General features: G+C 33.0%; 1 protein-coding gene across 1 annotated transcript; it reads right to left on the minus strand.

Moving 5' to 3' along the window:
- Window positions 1-6,372: 6,372 nt before the first annotated feature.
- On the minus strand, window positions 6,373-9,316 carry LOC117928387. The gene is made up of 4 exons (XM_034848277.1): window positions 9,056-9,316; window positions 8,157-8,807; window positions 7,898-8,000; window positions 6,373-6,980 (listed from the first exon to the last, which is right to left on the minus strand). Exons 1-4 carry the CDS (start codon window positions 9,314-9,316, stop codon window positions 6,373-6,375), a joined length of 1,623 nt encoding a protein of 540 aa, XP_034704168.1.
- Between the last annotated feature and the right edge of the window lie 6,710 nt (window positions 9,317-16,026).

The raw sequence follows: 16,026 nt of genomic DNA on the forward strand, positions 1-16,026 counted from the left end.
GTGTGGTGAGGGTTCATGCTGATGAAGCTCCCGATTCAAAGATGGATGTGGCTGTAAAGCAGCTGAAATGGGTTCCTTGGGCTGAATGATATCAGCCTGAAGCTTGGTCCAAGGTTCGATAAAATGGGGTTCGGAGCTGCGAAAGAGGTTGGGTTTTATCCAGATGTCGGCGACGTTGCTCTTGGTGGCGACGGCACTGGCAGCGGCGGTGGTCCGACGTCGTCTTCTATATGCAACACGTAGCAGCTAAGCGATGAGGAAGGCGAATTCTCTTATGGAGACTGTTTTGCATGGACCCCCCTCCAGCCCATTTCCAAAGCCCGTTTGCCCCACTTACCTTCATGCATGCAGTCAGTGAGAGTGTCACTCATGCATATATATTTGCTTATTTGTGCAACCTCTCCATTCTCAATATCATAAATCCTCACCTTTTTAACTTTCAAATCTAATTGTCAAAATTTCATTTTCAAAGTTTAGTTTCCCAAAATCCTTTTCTAATTTTTAGAGTTCTATTTCATAATGTTCTTTTTTTAGCTCCCCAATTCCAAAGTCAATTTTCAATATTCCAAGATTTTAATCTAATTTCCGAAACTCCAATATCTTCCTAAATTAATTTTCAATTTCAAATATTCAACCATTCAATTTCATATGTTTAGATATTATGTTTGTCAATAATTATTTTTATGTCATATATATTTATTCATCTCATTTAAAAAAAAAAAAAAACTCCAATCATTAAAGTTTCCATTCTTCAAAAATCTGAATTCTAAATCTAATTTTCAAACCCCTAAAAATTCCGCTATTCTTTTTATCCCGTTTTGTCATCTTATATTAGTTTATTTATCCAAAATTCAATCCTTTAAAAGTTCCAATGTCATAATTTAATTTTCAATCCTAAAATTTTACTATTTGTCTAAATGTTATTTTCTTTAAATTGAATTAATATCCTATATTCATTTACTTATTTAAAGTCTAATCCCTCAAAGATCTAACTCCCTAACTTAATTTTTCAACTCTAAAAATCCCACAATTCGCTTAAATCTTATTTTCATTAGAATTACCCTCCCCTATTTACCTATTTATTTAAAGTCCAATTTTTCGAAAACTCTATGTCTTAATTCACTTTTCAATCCCAGAAATTTCATTATTCGTCTAGATTTTATTTTTGTTAATTTGGATTCTTGTTCCACATCTATTTATTTATATAAGATCCAATTCCTCAAAATTCCAATTCCTGAATTAAAACTTCAATCCAAAATTCTACTACTCATCTTCATTCGCCTAAGTATTATTCTCGTTAATTAGTATTATAATCCCATACCTACCTATTTATTCAAAGTCTAATCCTTTAAAAATCCAACGCCCTAATTCAAATTTTCAATTAGAAAAATTCCATTATTCTTTTTTTTTTTATTCGTTTAAACATTATTTTGTTAATAAGTATCATTATTCCATATTTGTTTTATTTATTTATTTCAATCATTAAAATTCAACTCTTCAAAACCGGATTTCCAAATTTAACCTTTAGACTCAAAATTTCCACCATTCACTCTTATTCATTCAAACATCATTTTTGTTATTGTTATCATAAATTTCACATTTACTTATTTCTTTCTTCTAAAAATTCCAATAATTAGAGTTCAATTATTCAAAGGTCCGACTTTCAAACTTAATTCTCAAAATCCCACTATTCACTATTCATCCGTCCAAATATCGTTTTGATTAATTAGTAACATTACTCATACTTACCATTTATTTCTCTTAAAAATTCAATCATTAAAATTCCGATTTCTAAATTTAGCTATTTGAAATTCCAATTGTCCCACCTCTGAATTTAATTTTAAGTTTCTCATGCTCCAATTCCCGTATTTATCCCACTACTTATTATTATCGTTATCATTATCATCTTATTCATTATTTCTATAAATTCTGTCTTCAAATGATTTCTAAGATTTCCAAATTTTTTACATCAACTTTCATAGTTTCTATGCTCAAATAACTTACAACTCTAATCCCTTTCAAAATTTAACTCCCGTAATCCCAATTTTCGTAACTTAATTATTCTTAAAAATCCCGAACTTTCAAATAATTCTTCAAAATCCCAATTCTCTTTCAAATTTAATTTCTAAAAGTTCTCATTCTTACATTTAATTCCTAAGAATCCAATTTTCAAATAATCTCTAAGATTCTGATTCTCAAATGAATTTCAAAAATCCAGTTTTCCTTCGAATAATTTCAATCCTTGTTTAGTGATGCATGTGATATGTTTTGTGCTCTATATTGTGCACTAACCCCTCTATTGATAGCGCACGGTGGCTCGTTGCCCAGGTATGTACCTATTTTCCCTCTAATCGTTGTCTATGCATGTCTCGATTCTTATGCGTGCATGATCATTTAGGATATTCATTGATTTACTCATCAATTGCCACGATTGCTTCATTTTATTAGTAGAGACCCGACTTTAGGGACTTAGAGGGGTGCTACGGTCTTTACCGTACCTTCCCGATAAGCAACCTGACCCCCGAACCCGATCCGGTTTTTCGCAGACCACCTTTTCCAAAATAAGGAGTCACACTTAGGGTTTTTCTTTCTTATTTTGTTTACCCTTTAAAAATAAAACAAAAATAAGTGGCGACTCTAAGTCATTTTTCTTAATCAATAAAAACCATAATTTTTCAAAACAAAAATCGAGCTCGCCATTGAGTGGGAAACGCATGAGCCGAAATGCGGGGTCCACACAAACATAGTTTAGTATTTCAATAGAAGAAAAACCATATTATTCAAGGGATAGCAGTGTCAATTTTTTTTTATAGAAAAAAAGCAAAAGAAAAGAAAAACAACATGTGACAATGTTTGAGATTATTTGGCTAAATCATGTGCACCGATGATGGATGAAAGGAATCAATCCATCATACTAAGAGTCCGTTTGATAGTGATTCTAGAAAATATTTTTAATTTTTTTAATATTTGAAATTTTTTATCATTTAAATATTAGAAATTCTAGAAATATTTTCTAAATTCACTTTTAAATGCACTCTAAATAAAATATTAAGTGGAAACAAAATATTATTAAAAAAAACCTCAGTGATAGATACTGCAGATACAGTTATTCAAATACAAATATAAAGTAAAATTTTTACTTCCACGTTAGATTCAAGTAGGAGCATCTTATAGCATAATACAACTTTTGGTTGAGCACAAAAAAAGGAAAAAAAAAAAAAGAAAAAAATTCTTGAAAAATTTAGGTCCCTTGCCACATGGTAAATTCAATGTAACAAAATGGATAGTAGATGAAAAGTTTTTCCCAATTTTGATGTCAACCTCACAAAATATAAATAAGATGAAAAACACTTTAAATTTACCTTTTCCCAATTTAATATAATTAGAGTCTGTCTGATTGTATTTTATTTGAAGTGCTTTTTTAGTAAAAATGTTTTTTAGAAAAATCACTCATTAAAGTGTTTTTTCAAGAAATACTACAAGTAATTTTTTTTTTAATTTTTACAAGTATTTTTTAAATTTTACCAAAGAGATGATTTTTCTTTAAAAACACTTTTTAAGTTAAAAAGGTTTTTTTTTTTACAAAAAATACTGTTCAATGAACTCTTGGCATCTTGGGAAAGGTGGATGTATGTTCCATAACTAATCTTACAAGCAACATCCATACATTGTTTTCCAACCCTATTGGCCACTTAATAAGAAACGTTGTTAGGTTAAGAGCCGTGAGTTCAATAGTTGGTTGGACCATAGTTCAACCATTATATTAAATTAGACATTATAAAAATCTTGTTTAGAGTTTACAAAAACTCCTGCCTACTGGGAAAGTACAATATCAATTAAGCATTTTCTACCAATCACGTCCAAGCATGTCATTTTATTGAATTAAAAACACTTCCATACTTGATATGAGGTTTGAAGAAAAAAAAAATTGATGATCTCGAAAAGTTCTCTCACAATGCTCTAGACAATCATGCCATGATAGTGAAAGACTACAAGAGCCAATCACATGTATTCACAATTGAGAAGCCGCCCACTAGATGCAATAGAGAAAGGGAGATAACACTTTGAAAATGAGAATGCCTTATATCACTCGTTCTCTACAAATAGGTGAGGATAAGAGTAACTTAGCTATTTATAATTTCAATTAGGTAGAGCCTGGAAAACCAAAATTCCAGTAGGAAATACCAGAGGAAGGTGAATGGGTGATTTAAAAATTTTCAATAAGGATTTTATATATCATACCCAATTCTTTTACCTTGCGAGATGTTAGCTTGACTTGTCAAGACATACCGGCACGGCTCAAAGAAAACCAACGTTCCTTAGGAAAGGTAAATGCTAATTCTGATTTATACCACAACGCTCCTGAGAAAGATCAGAAGTTCTAGAGGAAAATTCAGACAAGCGGAAATAGAAGGATGAGTGGTTTCCTCATCGTCTTGAGGTATTTTAGACAGAATGTTCTACCTCCTGATACAGTGATTTCAGCTGGTCTGTTCACTCCCCATGTACTACTATTGGAGGGGAGTTGTGGATGTGAGGCAAAATTAAAAATTTCAGGTGGGACTGGATGCATCCTAAGCCTCTCATGAATTTAAGTGGTTAGCATCTAAATTGCATGGATTCAGGCAATGTACACCATTTTGTTGGTGCTGATTCCTCCTGCATCAGTTGTGACCTTGCCCAATATGGATAATTGGGATATGGGCCAATTAGCCAGAAGTCTTCTTCAATTCCAAAAAAGCTCGATATTTATGGCCGATAAGCTGCTGGTGAAGAGAGTTACAACTCTGAAAACCTTGAAGACTCTGAATTGTCATTATCAAAATCAAATATGGAATTTGGTTCAGCTTGTTGACGAGAAAGGAAATAATTTGTATATATGGAATTTGTATACACAATTGATGTATTAAAATGGTACAAAGGAGCTCAATATATAGCCCATTTACGATCTTAATTTGTCTAGATAAAATGTCTAACGAAAGTTGACTAATCTGATCCCTTTAGTTACGCCCAATCTGATCCCTTCAATTATGCCTGTAACGGATTATACAACTCATATCCACACTCTCCCTCAAGTTGGTGCATAGATGTCGCTGATGCCCAACTTGTCAAGTGAGTTGTGAAAGACTTTACTGCATACCGCATTAGTGAGGATGCCTGCTAGTTGGTCTTTTGATTTGACAAATGGGAATCAGATTATCTTAGCTTCTAAGTTTTGCTTGATAAAATGCCAGTCTACTTTGACATGCTTAGTTCGATCATGTTGGACTGGGTTATGAGCAATATCAATGGCTGCCTTGTTATCACAAAGCAAGTTCATCTCGGAACTAGGAGGAAAGCCAATTTCTGTCAACAATCTTCTCAGCCAGAGTAACTCACACAACCCCTTAGCCATTCCTCGAAACTCCGCCTCTGCACTAGATAGTGCTACTACTTTTTATTTTTTACTTCTCCATATTACCAGGTTTCCTCCAACAAATGTGAAGTAGCCTGATGTGGATTTCCTGCCTAGTCAGCATCGGTATACCCCGTAATTTCCAAGTGCCCATTCTTTGAGAACATAATTCCCTTCCCTAGGGTTCCCTTAAGGTATCTCAAAATTTGAGTCACTACATTCATACGATCTTCACTAGGGCAATGCATGAACTGACTCACTACACTGACCACATAGGTGATATCAAGTCGGGTATGTGAAAGATAAATTAGTTTTCCAACCAATCTTTGATATCTGCCTTTATCAATGGGGATCTGGTCAAGGTATTCTCCAAGCCTGTGATTCTATTGTATTGGAACATCTACTTGTTTATAGTCTAGCAATCCAACTTCTGATAATAGATCGAGAGTATACTTTCGTTAGGAAAGAAAGATACCTCATTTAGATTGAGCCACCTCAATTCCTAGAAAATATTTCAACCCACCCAAACTCTTCATTTCAAACTTTGCTGCCAACTATTTTTGAAGTTTCGCAACTTCCTCTGTATCATTTCTTGTGATGATCATATCATCTACATACACTATTACTACTGTTACATTGCATTGTCGACGCTTTAGAAATAGAGTGTGATCAGAATTGCTCTGTTGAAACCCATAATTTTTCATTGCTAGGCTGAGGCGTCCAAACCAAGCTCGTGGAGACTGTTTCAAGCCGTACAGGGTGCGCTGCAATTTACACACCATCTTGCCAGACGTTTCAATGTACCCAGGGAGAATATTCATATAAATTTCTTCCTCGAGGTCACCATGGAGGAACGCATTCTTTACATCAAATTGGAGTAGCGGCCAATCAAGGTTCATTGCAAGGGATAGAAGGACTCTTACAGTGTTCAACTTGGCTACATGTGAAAAGGTCTCCATATAGTCAACTCCGTAAGTCTACGTATATTCTTTCGCTATAAGTCTTGTTTTGTAGCGTTCAATTGACCCATCCGCCTTGTATTTGATGGAGAATACCCATTTGAACCCCACTGTCTTGTGGCCTTCTGGTAAAGAGACAAGAATCCATGTCTTGTTTTTCAACAATGCTTCCATTTCTTCCTTCATATCTTGGACCCACTTAGGGTCTTGTAGAGCCTCCTCTACCCCTGTAGGAATGTGATGCACCGATAATGCATTAGAAAAGCTCTTTAAGGATTCTGAGAGCTTCTCTGTTGAGACGTAATCGACAATTGGGTACTTTGATTTGTGTGTCTCAATATCTGGAAAGTAGCGTTTTGGTGGTTTGCCACGATTGTGCCTGGGAGGTAATTGATAACCATCATCAGTTAAATGTTTTGTGACAAGAGGAGAACTTACCTCAAGAATCTCTTTAGGAATATTCTCAGAAGTTGGGTCATGAGGTACTGTAGAATGAGGGGGTGTCTCAGTAGTCGACATTGGTGGCTCTGTAGTCTGTTCCATACCCATGGTAGTTGGTAGCTCTATAGTCAGTGGGATGTCTGGGATGTCCTTGAACCAATTCAACTCTTCATCATGTGTCTTCTCTTAAAGAGAATAATTGGATGGATGATAGAACATCTCAGACTTGAGGAAGGTGACATCCATAGTAATATAGAGTTGCTTGTTTGTTAGATCATAGCACCAGTAACCTTTCTGATTGGTGGCATAGCCTAGAAAGAGATAACAACGAGCACAAGGGTCGAGTTTGGTGCGCTGGTTATGGTGAAGATGAATGTAGACAACTCATCCAAAGGTTTGGGGAGGAAGCATCGTAGTTGAAAGTACTAATATACTCCCGGCTAAGGCCTGTAGAGGTGTTTTGAAACCCAGAATCTGGGATGACATTCGATTGATGAGATGCAAGACAATTGTAACCGCATCAGGCTAGTGAGAACTAGGTACATGTGCACCTAATAGGAGGGCAAGTGTGGTCTTGAGAATATGGCAATTTTTACATTCTGCTACACTATTTTGCTCTAGAGTATGAAGACACGAGGTTTGATGTATCAACCCATGTTAGTGGAAGTACTCCTGGAATTTTCGATTCATGTATTCACCGACATTATTAGAGCAAAGGACTCCAAGTTTGGCAGAAATTGGGTCTGAATCATTGTGTGAAAAGAGTAGAAGACAGTAAAGACCTCATTGTTTTTCAATAGGTAGAGCCACGTCATTTGAGTGCAATCATCAACAAAGATAACAAACCAGCGATAACCCGATAGAGTAGATTTTGGGGATGGTCGCCACACATCAGAATGAATTAAGCTAAAAGGTACATCACTCTTATTGTTATGTAAAAAATAAATTACCCGGTGACTTTTGGCCAAAATACGGGTTTCACATTGAAAATATGAGATGGAGAAATCAGAAAATAAACTAAGTAGTAAATGCTTCAACTATCCAAATGACGGATGGCTGAGCCGTCGATGCCAAAGCCAAATCTATTTTATTCTAGAATTACCCGACTGTCCCACATGATGTGCCTGTCCCATTTTGAAGTCATCCATATAGTAGAGTCCCCCCTTCTTAGTACCACGCCCAATAATTTCCTTCGTGAGAATATCCTGGATAAGGCAAAAATCAGGGTACATCAGTGCTGTACAATTTAAGTCCTTAGTAAGTTGATTGATAGAAAGCAGTTTATGAGATATGGATGGCACAAATAATGTATTGGAGAGTGATAGGACTGGTGATAGCATCATAGTTCTAGCCCTTTGTACCGATAAAAGAGTACCATTAGCATTTGCAATGCTAGTTCGCCTTGGAGCGGTATGCTGACAAAAGTCCTGTGCATCAAATGTCATATGATCCATGGCTCCGGAATCTAGGATCCACAAGTTGCATTCACTGCTTCTAGTAGATCTAAGAGATGCTATACTTGGCGTGTTACTGGTAGAGTCAGTAGGAAGTAGAGACAATTGGGGTTTTGTTGCTGCTACTGTCGTTTTACTAGTACTGGGCTCAATATTGGTGTCATTACGTTTCTTTTTAGCCTGGAGCTCATGCCACCAGTCTAGGTATCCATGGAGCTTAAAGCAAGTGTCCCATGTGTGTTTGGAATTTCCACAATGGGAGCACTTTAAGCCTTCTGTCCATTGCTTTGAATTTGGACTAGTGGGATTAGATTTATTGAGTACTAGAACTTCGTCTTTTCCAAATGGGTTGGGGCCCGTTTTCAGCCCCTTGGAAGCCAACCCAATTCCCATTCCTTCATCAAAACCATTCCCCATCATTGTTTGTCGCACCATTTCCCGCCGGACGCACGTGTAGGCTTGCTCAATCGTCGAAAATGGTTGCATCTGTAGCACGGTGCTCCTGACTTGGTCGAGTCGATCATCAAGCCCGTCAAGGAACACATAGACCCTCTCCTCCTAGAGAATTGTGGTGTACCGTTGCACATCCTTAGGGCACTCCATGGGGTTTGGTCATTGAAAATCTATTTCCCCCCACAAGCCTTGCAGCTCGTTATAAAATTTCTCCAAAGATCCACATTTTGTCGTAGCCTACTCACCCGTCGCCGGAGCTCATACACTTGAGCAGTGTCACTCCCGTTGAAGAAAGTGACAACAATGGCGTCCCAAACCTCTTTCACAGTGGGATACTAGATGAACGTGCTAACAAGGGATGAGTCCATGGTGTTGATGAGCCAGCCTTTGACGACGACATTTTCGATTCTCCATCGTCGAAATAATGGATTAGTTGGATCAGGTTGGGGTAAATCACTGTTAACGTACCCTAATTTGTCTCTCCCGGAGATAAACATCTCCACAACTTGGGACCATAGTGCATAATTTGATCCATCGAGTTTTATGCCAATCAGGGCAGTATCCGCCGCTGCAGTTGGGGTTGGGGCCTTGTTTAGCAACTCGGTTTGTTTCATGGTGAGTTCTGATAAAGTAGAGGTTGTCGTTGGTGGAGACCCTCTGGTCTGAGAGTCTAATTCAGACTTTTTTCTGGGTCGTTGTTAGGTTGTCGAGGTTGGGTAGAATCAAGAAGTTGATACCAAAGAGCAGAAACAAACCTGCTCTGATACCATGTTGACGAGAAAGGAAATAATTTGTATATATGGAATTTGTATACACACTTGCGGTATTAAAATGGTACAAAAGAGCTCAATATATAGCCCATTTACGATCTTAATTTGTCTAGATAAAATGTCTAAGGAAAGTTGACTAATCTGATCCCTTCAGTTACACCCAATCTGATCCCTTCAGTTATGCCTGTAACGGATTATACAACTCATGTCCACACAGCTTCCATGAAGACTGACGTAGATGACACTGCTGAGTGCTCCTTTTCTAATGTATTGGGTATGGCAATCATAGGAGAAATGAGTCCAGAAAGGGATCCAAAAATGCCACAAGTATACCAGTGGTTCATGGTAGTGACACTGAAATCCTTGCTATTCACAATGGGAAGGCAGTGGGGACTATTTCTACCAGATTTTCTGGAGGCTCGATAGCTTAAACAATGGTTTGACAAGGAAGGAAGGAACACCCCTTCTGTCTCTATTTCCAGAGAAGTAATAACTATGGGCAGAACAGATGTTCGAAAGACTATTTCTCAAATCAGAGATGAGAGGCAAGGGACTTCTGAAAAGCCAGATTGGATTACTGTCTGTGCAACTGTTTCTTTCATAAAAGTTGAAAATTTTTGTTATACAGCATGCCCCATTATGATTGGTGATCGTCAATGCATCAAAAAGGTAATGAGCAATGGGGATGGGAAATGGCGATGTGAGACGTGTGACGTGTGACGAGTCTGTTGATGATTGTGACTACAGGTATGTTCTTCAGTTTCAGATACAGGACCATACTGGCAAGAAGAGCTGATCCCATTCTTCCAATCCGCAGCACTTCCAAAAGAACGTACCACTGTTCAACAATGCTATCTTGAACTCTCCAAGCAGGTCAAGGCTAAGTTTGGAAAGGTTGATCCTCACTTCCTTAAGTTAGGAGATGCTATGATCGCATGGATTGAAGCTTAGGATGAGCTCAACCCATCTTCTGGAGATTCTTCGATCTAACCAAACCACCGACTCTGCCAAGTATGAGAAGCTGTTTGGAAGACAAATCCTGAAGCGTAAAAATCTTGGGAACTGCTTTGATTCTAAAGCTCCAAGCTTGAAAGCATTTCACAACCAGAAAACAAATGCTGAAACCAGAAATTCTTTGACAAGATCGCTTGTAAAAATTATACCGTCTTCAAAGGCATGAGTTCAAGCTTAATCATGAAGAATGGGAAACCTGTGGTCAGAATTCTGATTTTGGGTGGAAGCAGAATGCTGAATCTGTGATGAAGTTGGCAATATCAGAAATTGGTTTTGGATGCAGGCTCAATAGCCCCACAGTCCCATCACCTCATATGGGTTCTTTCTTACCAGCGCCATTAATGGTCCTAACCCCATGCTCAGAGATTGAGAGACTAGAGATTGGATTGGAACATTTGAAGGACACGAGTGCAGTGTGGAGGTACTGCTCGGATAGCCTGTTCTTGCTCGTCCCTAGCCTTGGTATCCCTAGTACTTGTCAGTATCTATTCCTTCTACTCCATTGGGTGTCAGAGATGGAGTTTGAAGACACAAATTTCCAAATCAGTTGGCCGGGAATTCAAGAGTTGATACCCGCATTAGTGAATCTGAACTGGATGATTACAGATACAGATATTACAGAGAATTACAAGGGATTTCTTGTGCTTTTGACCAAGCTGTCAGCGCCTACCAAAATCGGTGACTTTGGTTGCAAAAGGAGTGCTCAAGTGTACGTACAACCTGAAGATTCAACAGTTTCGGAAATCATTCACTGGGCTTTGACACTTAACCTGAAATGGAAACAACTTGAAGAACACTTTCATGATCTTGATGTGCACTCTCTTCAAAACCATAACAGAGATGGTTTCATGCATAAGCAACGATCAGAAGAGATTGGTATTAATAAATCAGTAGTTCTAAGCCAATTCCAGCATCAGTAGGGTTAGTTGTGAGCTACTCAAGATCAATGAAGTCCTGTATGGTGGTACTTGATTCCAGTAAATTCGTCTATACTTGGGGTAAAGGTCATTTTGTGTGCATTTGGGCCATGGGAGCTAGATGGTCAGGAGACCACTCAAGTGAGAGGAGCATGCACTCTGCTACAAGCAGTAGGGTTGTCCAAGTGCTGCTCATGCGTGGTTCAGCAGAAGCAGAGCAGGATCTTCGACCAATAAATCAAATTTTGAAAGTTTGTATTTATCATTTTAATTTTGAATGTTTCTATTTTAAAATATTAAAAATATAAATAATAATGATAATAATAAAGTTATAATATTTTATAAATTAAAATTAATTTGATAAGATAAATAATAAATTATATATTAAAATCAACATATCCTTACATATGGATATTTTTCTTCGTAACAATATTTATGTTAATTATATTTACAAAATAACTTTTAAATGTGTATTTTTATTTATTTTATGTTTTTTGGAGTTTTCTTTCAAATATTTTCATGAATTTTAGATAATTTTTATTTTATCGATATTTTTGTTAAAAGATCTATTGATATTTTTGTTAAAAGATCTATCGATATTTATGATATATCCGTAAAATTGTGTTTATCGATATTTTAAACCTTGTTCATAACAAATAAAATAATTTATTTTATCATTTTTTCGTTTTTATGAAAATCATTTAATGAAAGATAATCATAATTTCCAAATTTCTCATCAACCCTTTAATAATAATTGAGTTTCTTATAATGAATTACAATATAGTTTATTTCAGTTTTCAATTTTATTCAATTATAAATAACTAAAAACAAATGTTTTTATTTTGAAAGAAATTCAAATTCAACATAAATTAATTAAAATAGTTTTTAATATTTTAATATAATTATCATAAATCAACTAAAATAGGTTCTTTTTAGCATACTACTTGAATTACAATAAAGAACTTATGATAAAAATATATTTTAGTAGAAAATTATTTAATAATAAAAACATTTATTTAATGAGAAAAATAAATATGGAATAAAAAATTATTTTTACAAATTGTTAGTTAAATCACTTCTATAAATTAAATTGTTTTGTGTTTAGTGTTGAACGATTTAGAATTATATTATTAACAACAATTTAAAAATAAACTTTATCATTTTTTATTTATTTATAAGTTAAAAGTGGTTATCTCTTTCATCAAAGAGAGAGGTAGACTTTTCCTTAGACTTTTCCCCATTGATAAATCATCCATGCCCTTTTAACTTTGGTACCACCTTCTGATTCAAAACTTTTGGTTTGAAGATAGTACAATTTTTGTGGTCATATCTTATCGGATGATTAGGATCCACTCTCTACCATCAAGCTGGAGGGCCGAATATCCAAAAAGATAGTGTGCATCTTCGTGCTATTTTACTTTTCCATCAAAGACAGAAGGCCTATTGGTATCTAACTTTCTGGGATTGAATGGAATCAGTTTCCTATTATTCTTTTATGATATTTTTTTTTCCTCCCCTCTTATTAATCTTTAATAATTTTTCATTATTTATATTTCTTTACGTGCAAAACTTAAACAAAAAAAAAAAAATGAAAATATTAATATATTCCCCTTTCACTAGTAAATTCAATTTTCTCTTATAATAATTCTTTTGAATAGATAACTATAGAAAAATTTTATGACATTTTCACATGTCTCATTAGTTAAGCCCAGTATTACTCATCGGTTTGCCTTGGGGTTTTTAATAAAAACATGATTTTTGTAAATTAAGGGCCCATTTGGGATTTTTTTTTTTTATGTTTGTATTTAAAAACAATTTTTAAAAATAAAAAATAAAAAACTTGTTTGGATAATTTGTTTTTAAAAATAATTATTTTGTTTTGATTTTGTAAAATATTGAAAATTAAATATAATATAAATTTAATTTAATTCAAGTCTTATTAGAAATGAAAATAGTTTTTTAATTATAAATAAATTTAAAAATAAATAGTTTTTAGTAAATGATGAATGGTAATAGTATACTAAAATCATAAATTGTATTTTTTATTAAAAAAAAAAATACTATTTTAGTATATGTTAAAAATATAAGGATATTAGCATCTTCTTGCTTTTTTTTAAATGAATAATGATAATTTAAAAATAATAATTATTAATGATATTTTATTTAAAATGAATAATGAATTAAAGAATAGAGTTTATTTTTTAACATATAAATGAGTCAAATTTTTCATTACATACACACATTTAGTATTCAATTATGATTATAGTATTTTAAAATGCTTTGATTTATTCTATAATTAATTTGATCGATTTTTTGAATTCCAAATTATTGTCAAAAAATTAAAGAATTTAAATTATTATTATTATAATCTATTAACTTAGTGAGAAAATTTTAAAAAATATAGTTTGTGCACAAGAGTAACAATAAAGTCAAACTACTAATATGTTGGTTTTGTTCTATTATTATTATTTTTTTAGTCATTAGATATATTTTTTGAGTTTTAAAGTATTTATAAAATAGTTAAACCTATTCATAAATTTAATACAAAGTATCATTTGATTTGGAGTTCATTTTTCTAGTAAAAACATTTATAAAAATATAATTATGTGCATAAAAGAAACAATAGAGTTATTACGAACCAATTTTTATCTATAAATTTATGTTGCTAATGAGTTTATTATTTGAGTTTTAAATCATTTTTCAAAATTTCTAAATTCAATAATGAATCTAATGCATTAAGTCTTATTTAATTTAAAATTCATTTGCCTAGTGAAAAAATAAAATCATAAAATAATTATTCTATGTAAAAGAGAAATAATAAAGTCATTTTAGATCTCTTTTTGTTAATAAATTTTTGTCATTAATTGGGTCACTATTTGAGTTTTTAAGTTATTTTTAAAAATTACTAGACTCATTAATAAATCTAACACATTAATTATTACTTAATTTGGAGTTCATTTGCCTAATTAAAAATGTTATAAAAAAAATGATATATTAAAGAAGAAAATAACCAAGTCATTTAATATAAATTTTGGTTTGTGACTTTATAATGTTATTCAATTTCATAACTTTTTAGTATTAATTAAATCAATTTTTGAGTTTCAAATTATTTTTAAAAATTTATAAATTCTATGTATCAAGTATAGTTTGATTTAGAATTTATTCGTTTGATAAAATATTTTTAAAAGTTAAAATAAAATTTTAAAAACAGATGAAATTTAAAGGAATATCATATATGAAGTTTTTCGTATTTATATTAAATCATAGAGAGAGAAAAAGAATGGTATCTAATTCAATTTTATTTGTTTTTTTTAATGACTTTTAAAATTTTTTTATGTTTCCCTTTTGTTTTTTAAAATTGATAAGAACAATTTCTAAATCGTTCTCTAAAAATTGTTATTTATTTCACTTTGTTTTTAAAAATTAAAAACAAAAAACAAGCTATGACTTTTTAAAAACAGTTTTCTATTTTTAAAAATAGACTATTCTTTATTCACATGGTTATAAGGTTGTAGGTTATTGTTTCCCATATTAGAAGTCCAAATAAAGAAAAACCAATTATAGATCTAATAGTTTGGTCAATCTCAATGGAATTTAGGGGTTTGATAATTCAATTTTCTATGTTAAATTAATGAACTATTGTTGAAACTTAAAGAAGCTAACTAAGATAAAACTTAAAAACTGATTTAATGATCGTGAAAATACACAAAAGCAAACTAAATATCCAAAATAGTTATGCTTCCAAATTTAGATCTTAAGTGAAATAAGATCTCACTTTTTAAAAAATATTCACATTCTTTCACATTTGATTCTCAAAAGAGTGAAGCCTACTAACTCATGTTACAATCTAGTTGAGGGATTCACACATAAATTAAACCCTCCTGATAGGTATTTAATGAGCCTAATAAGGATCAAATATATAATATTATTCTTGGAGACTTATAGAGAATTTTTATTCCTACATAAATAATCAAGTCTATCAACACTAAAATTCTTTTAAAAAAGCTAAGAAAGTTGAATCTTATAATAGAGACAAAATTATACAACTTGATAATGTAATCACGACGAAATTTGGGATTAATAAGTGATAGGTCCTATACACATTTGACACATGACATGTATTAAAAAGGTGACATGTGACAAAATTTAGTCTTACAAATAAAATCAAAACTCTGAATTGCAACCAAAAGAGAAAAAAAATAAAATATTCTCTTATTTACAAATTTCTAAAGGAAACAAATATTCCAATTGAAGTAAAAAAAGAATAAAAAATAAATAATATTCTCTCGTTGACAAATTTTCTTAATGAAGAAGACAAGTTGTTAAAATCAAAGAACTAAAATTATTTGAATCAAGCAACTAAATCTTAGGGAATTCCAAAACTTAATTCCCTAATTTCACTTATAAATAGAGGTGACTTTCTTCAAGGAAGGGACATCTTCGGATTGACAAAATGATTGTACACAGAAAATGAGGCTTCATAAAAAAGAAAAAGTTTCACAAAATCTCCTTGCAAGTTTAAGAAATGATAGAAATACTACACACACAATCTTCGCATTTCAACGAGTTCATTCGAGAACAAGTTACTTGTGGTCCTCAATTAATCTCTAAAAATCAAATAAA

The sequence above is a fragment of the Vitis riparia genome, chromosome 13 (assembly GCF_004353265.1).
Source record: "Vitis riparia cultivar Riparia Gloire de Montpellier isolate 1030 chromosome 13, EGFV_Vit.rip_1.0, whole genome shotgun sequence".
NCBI classification, from domain to species: domain Eukaryota; kingdom Viridiplantae; phylum Streptophyta; class Magnoliopsida; order Vitales; family Vitaceae; genus Vitis; species Vitis riparia.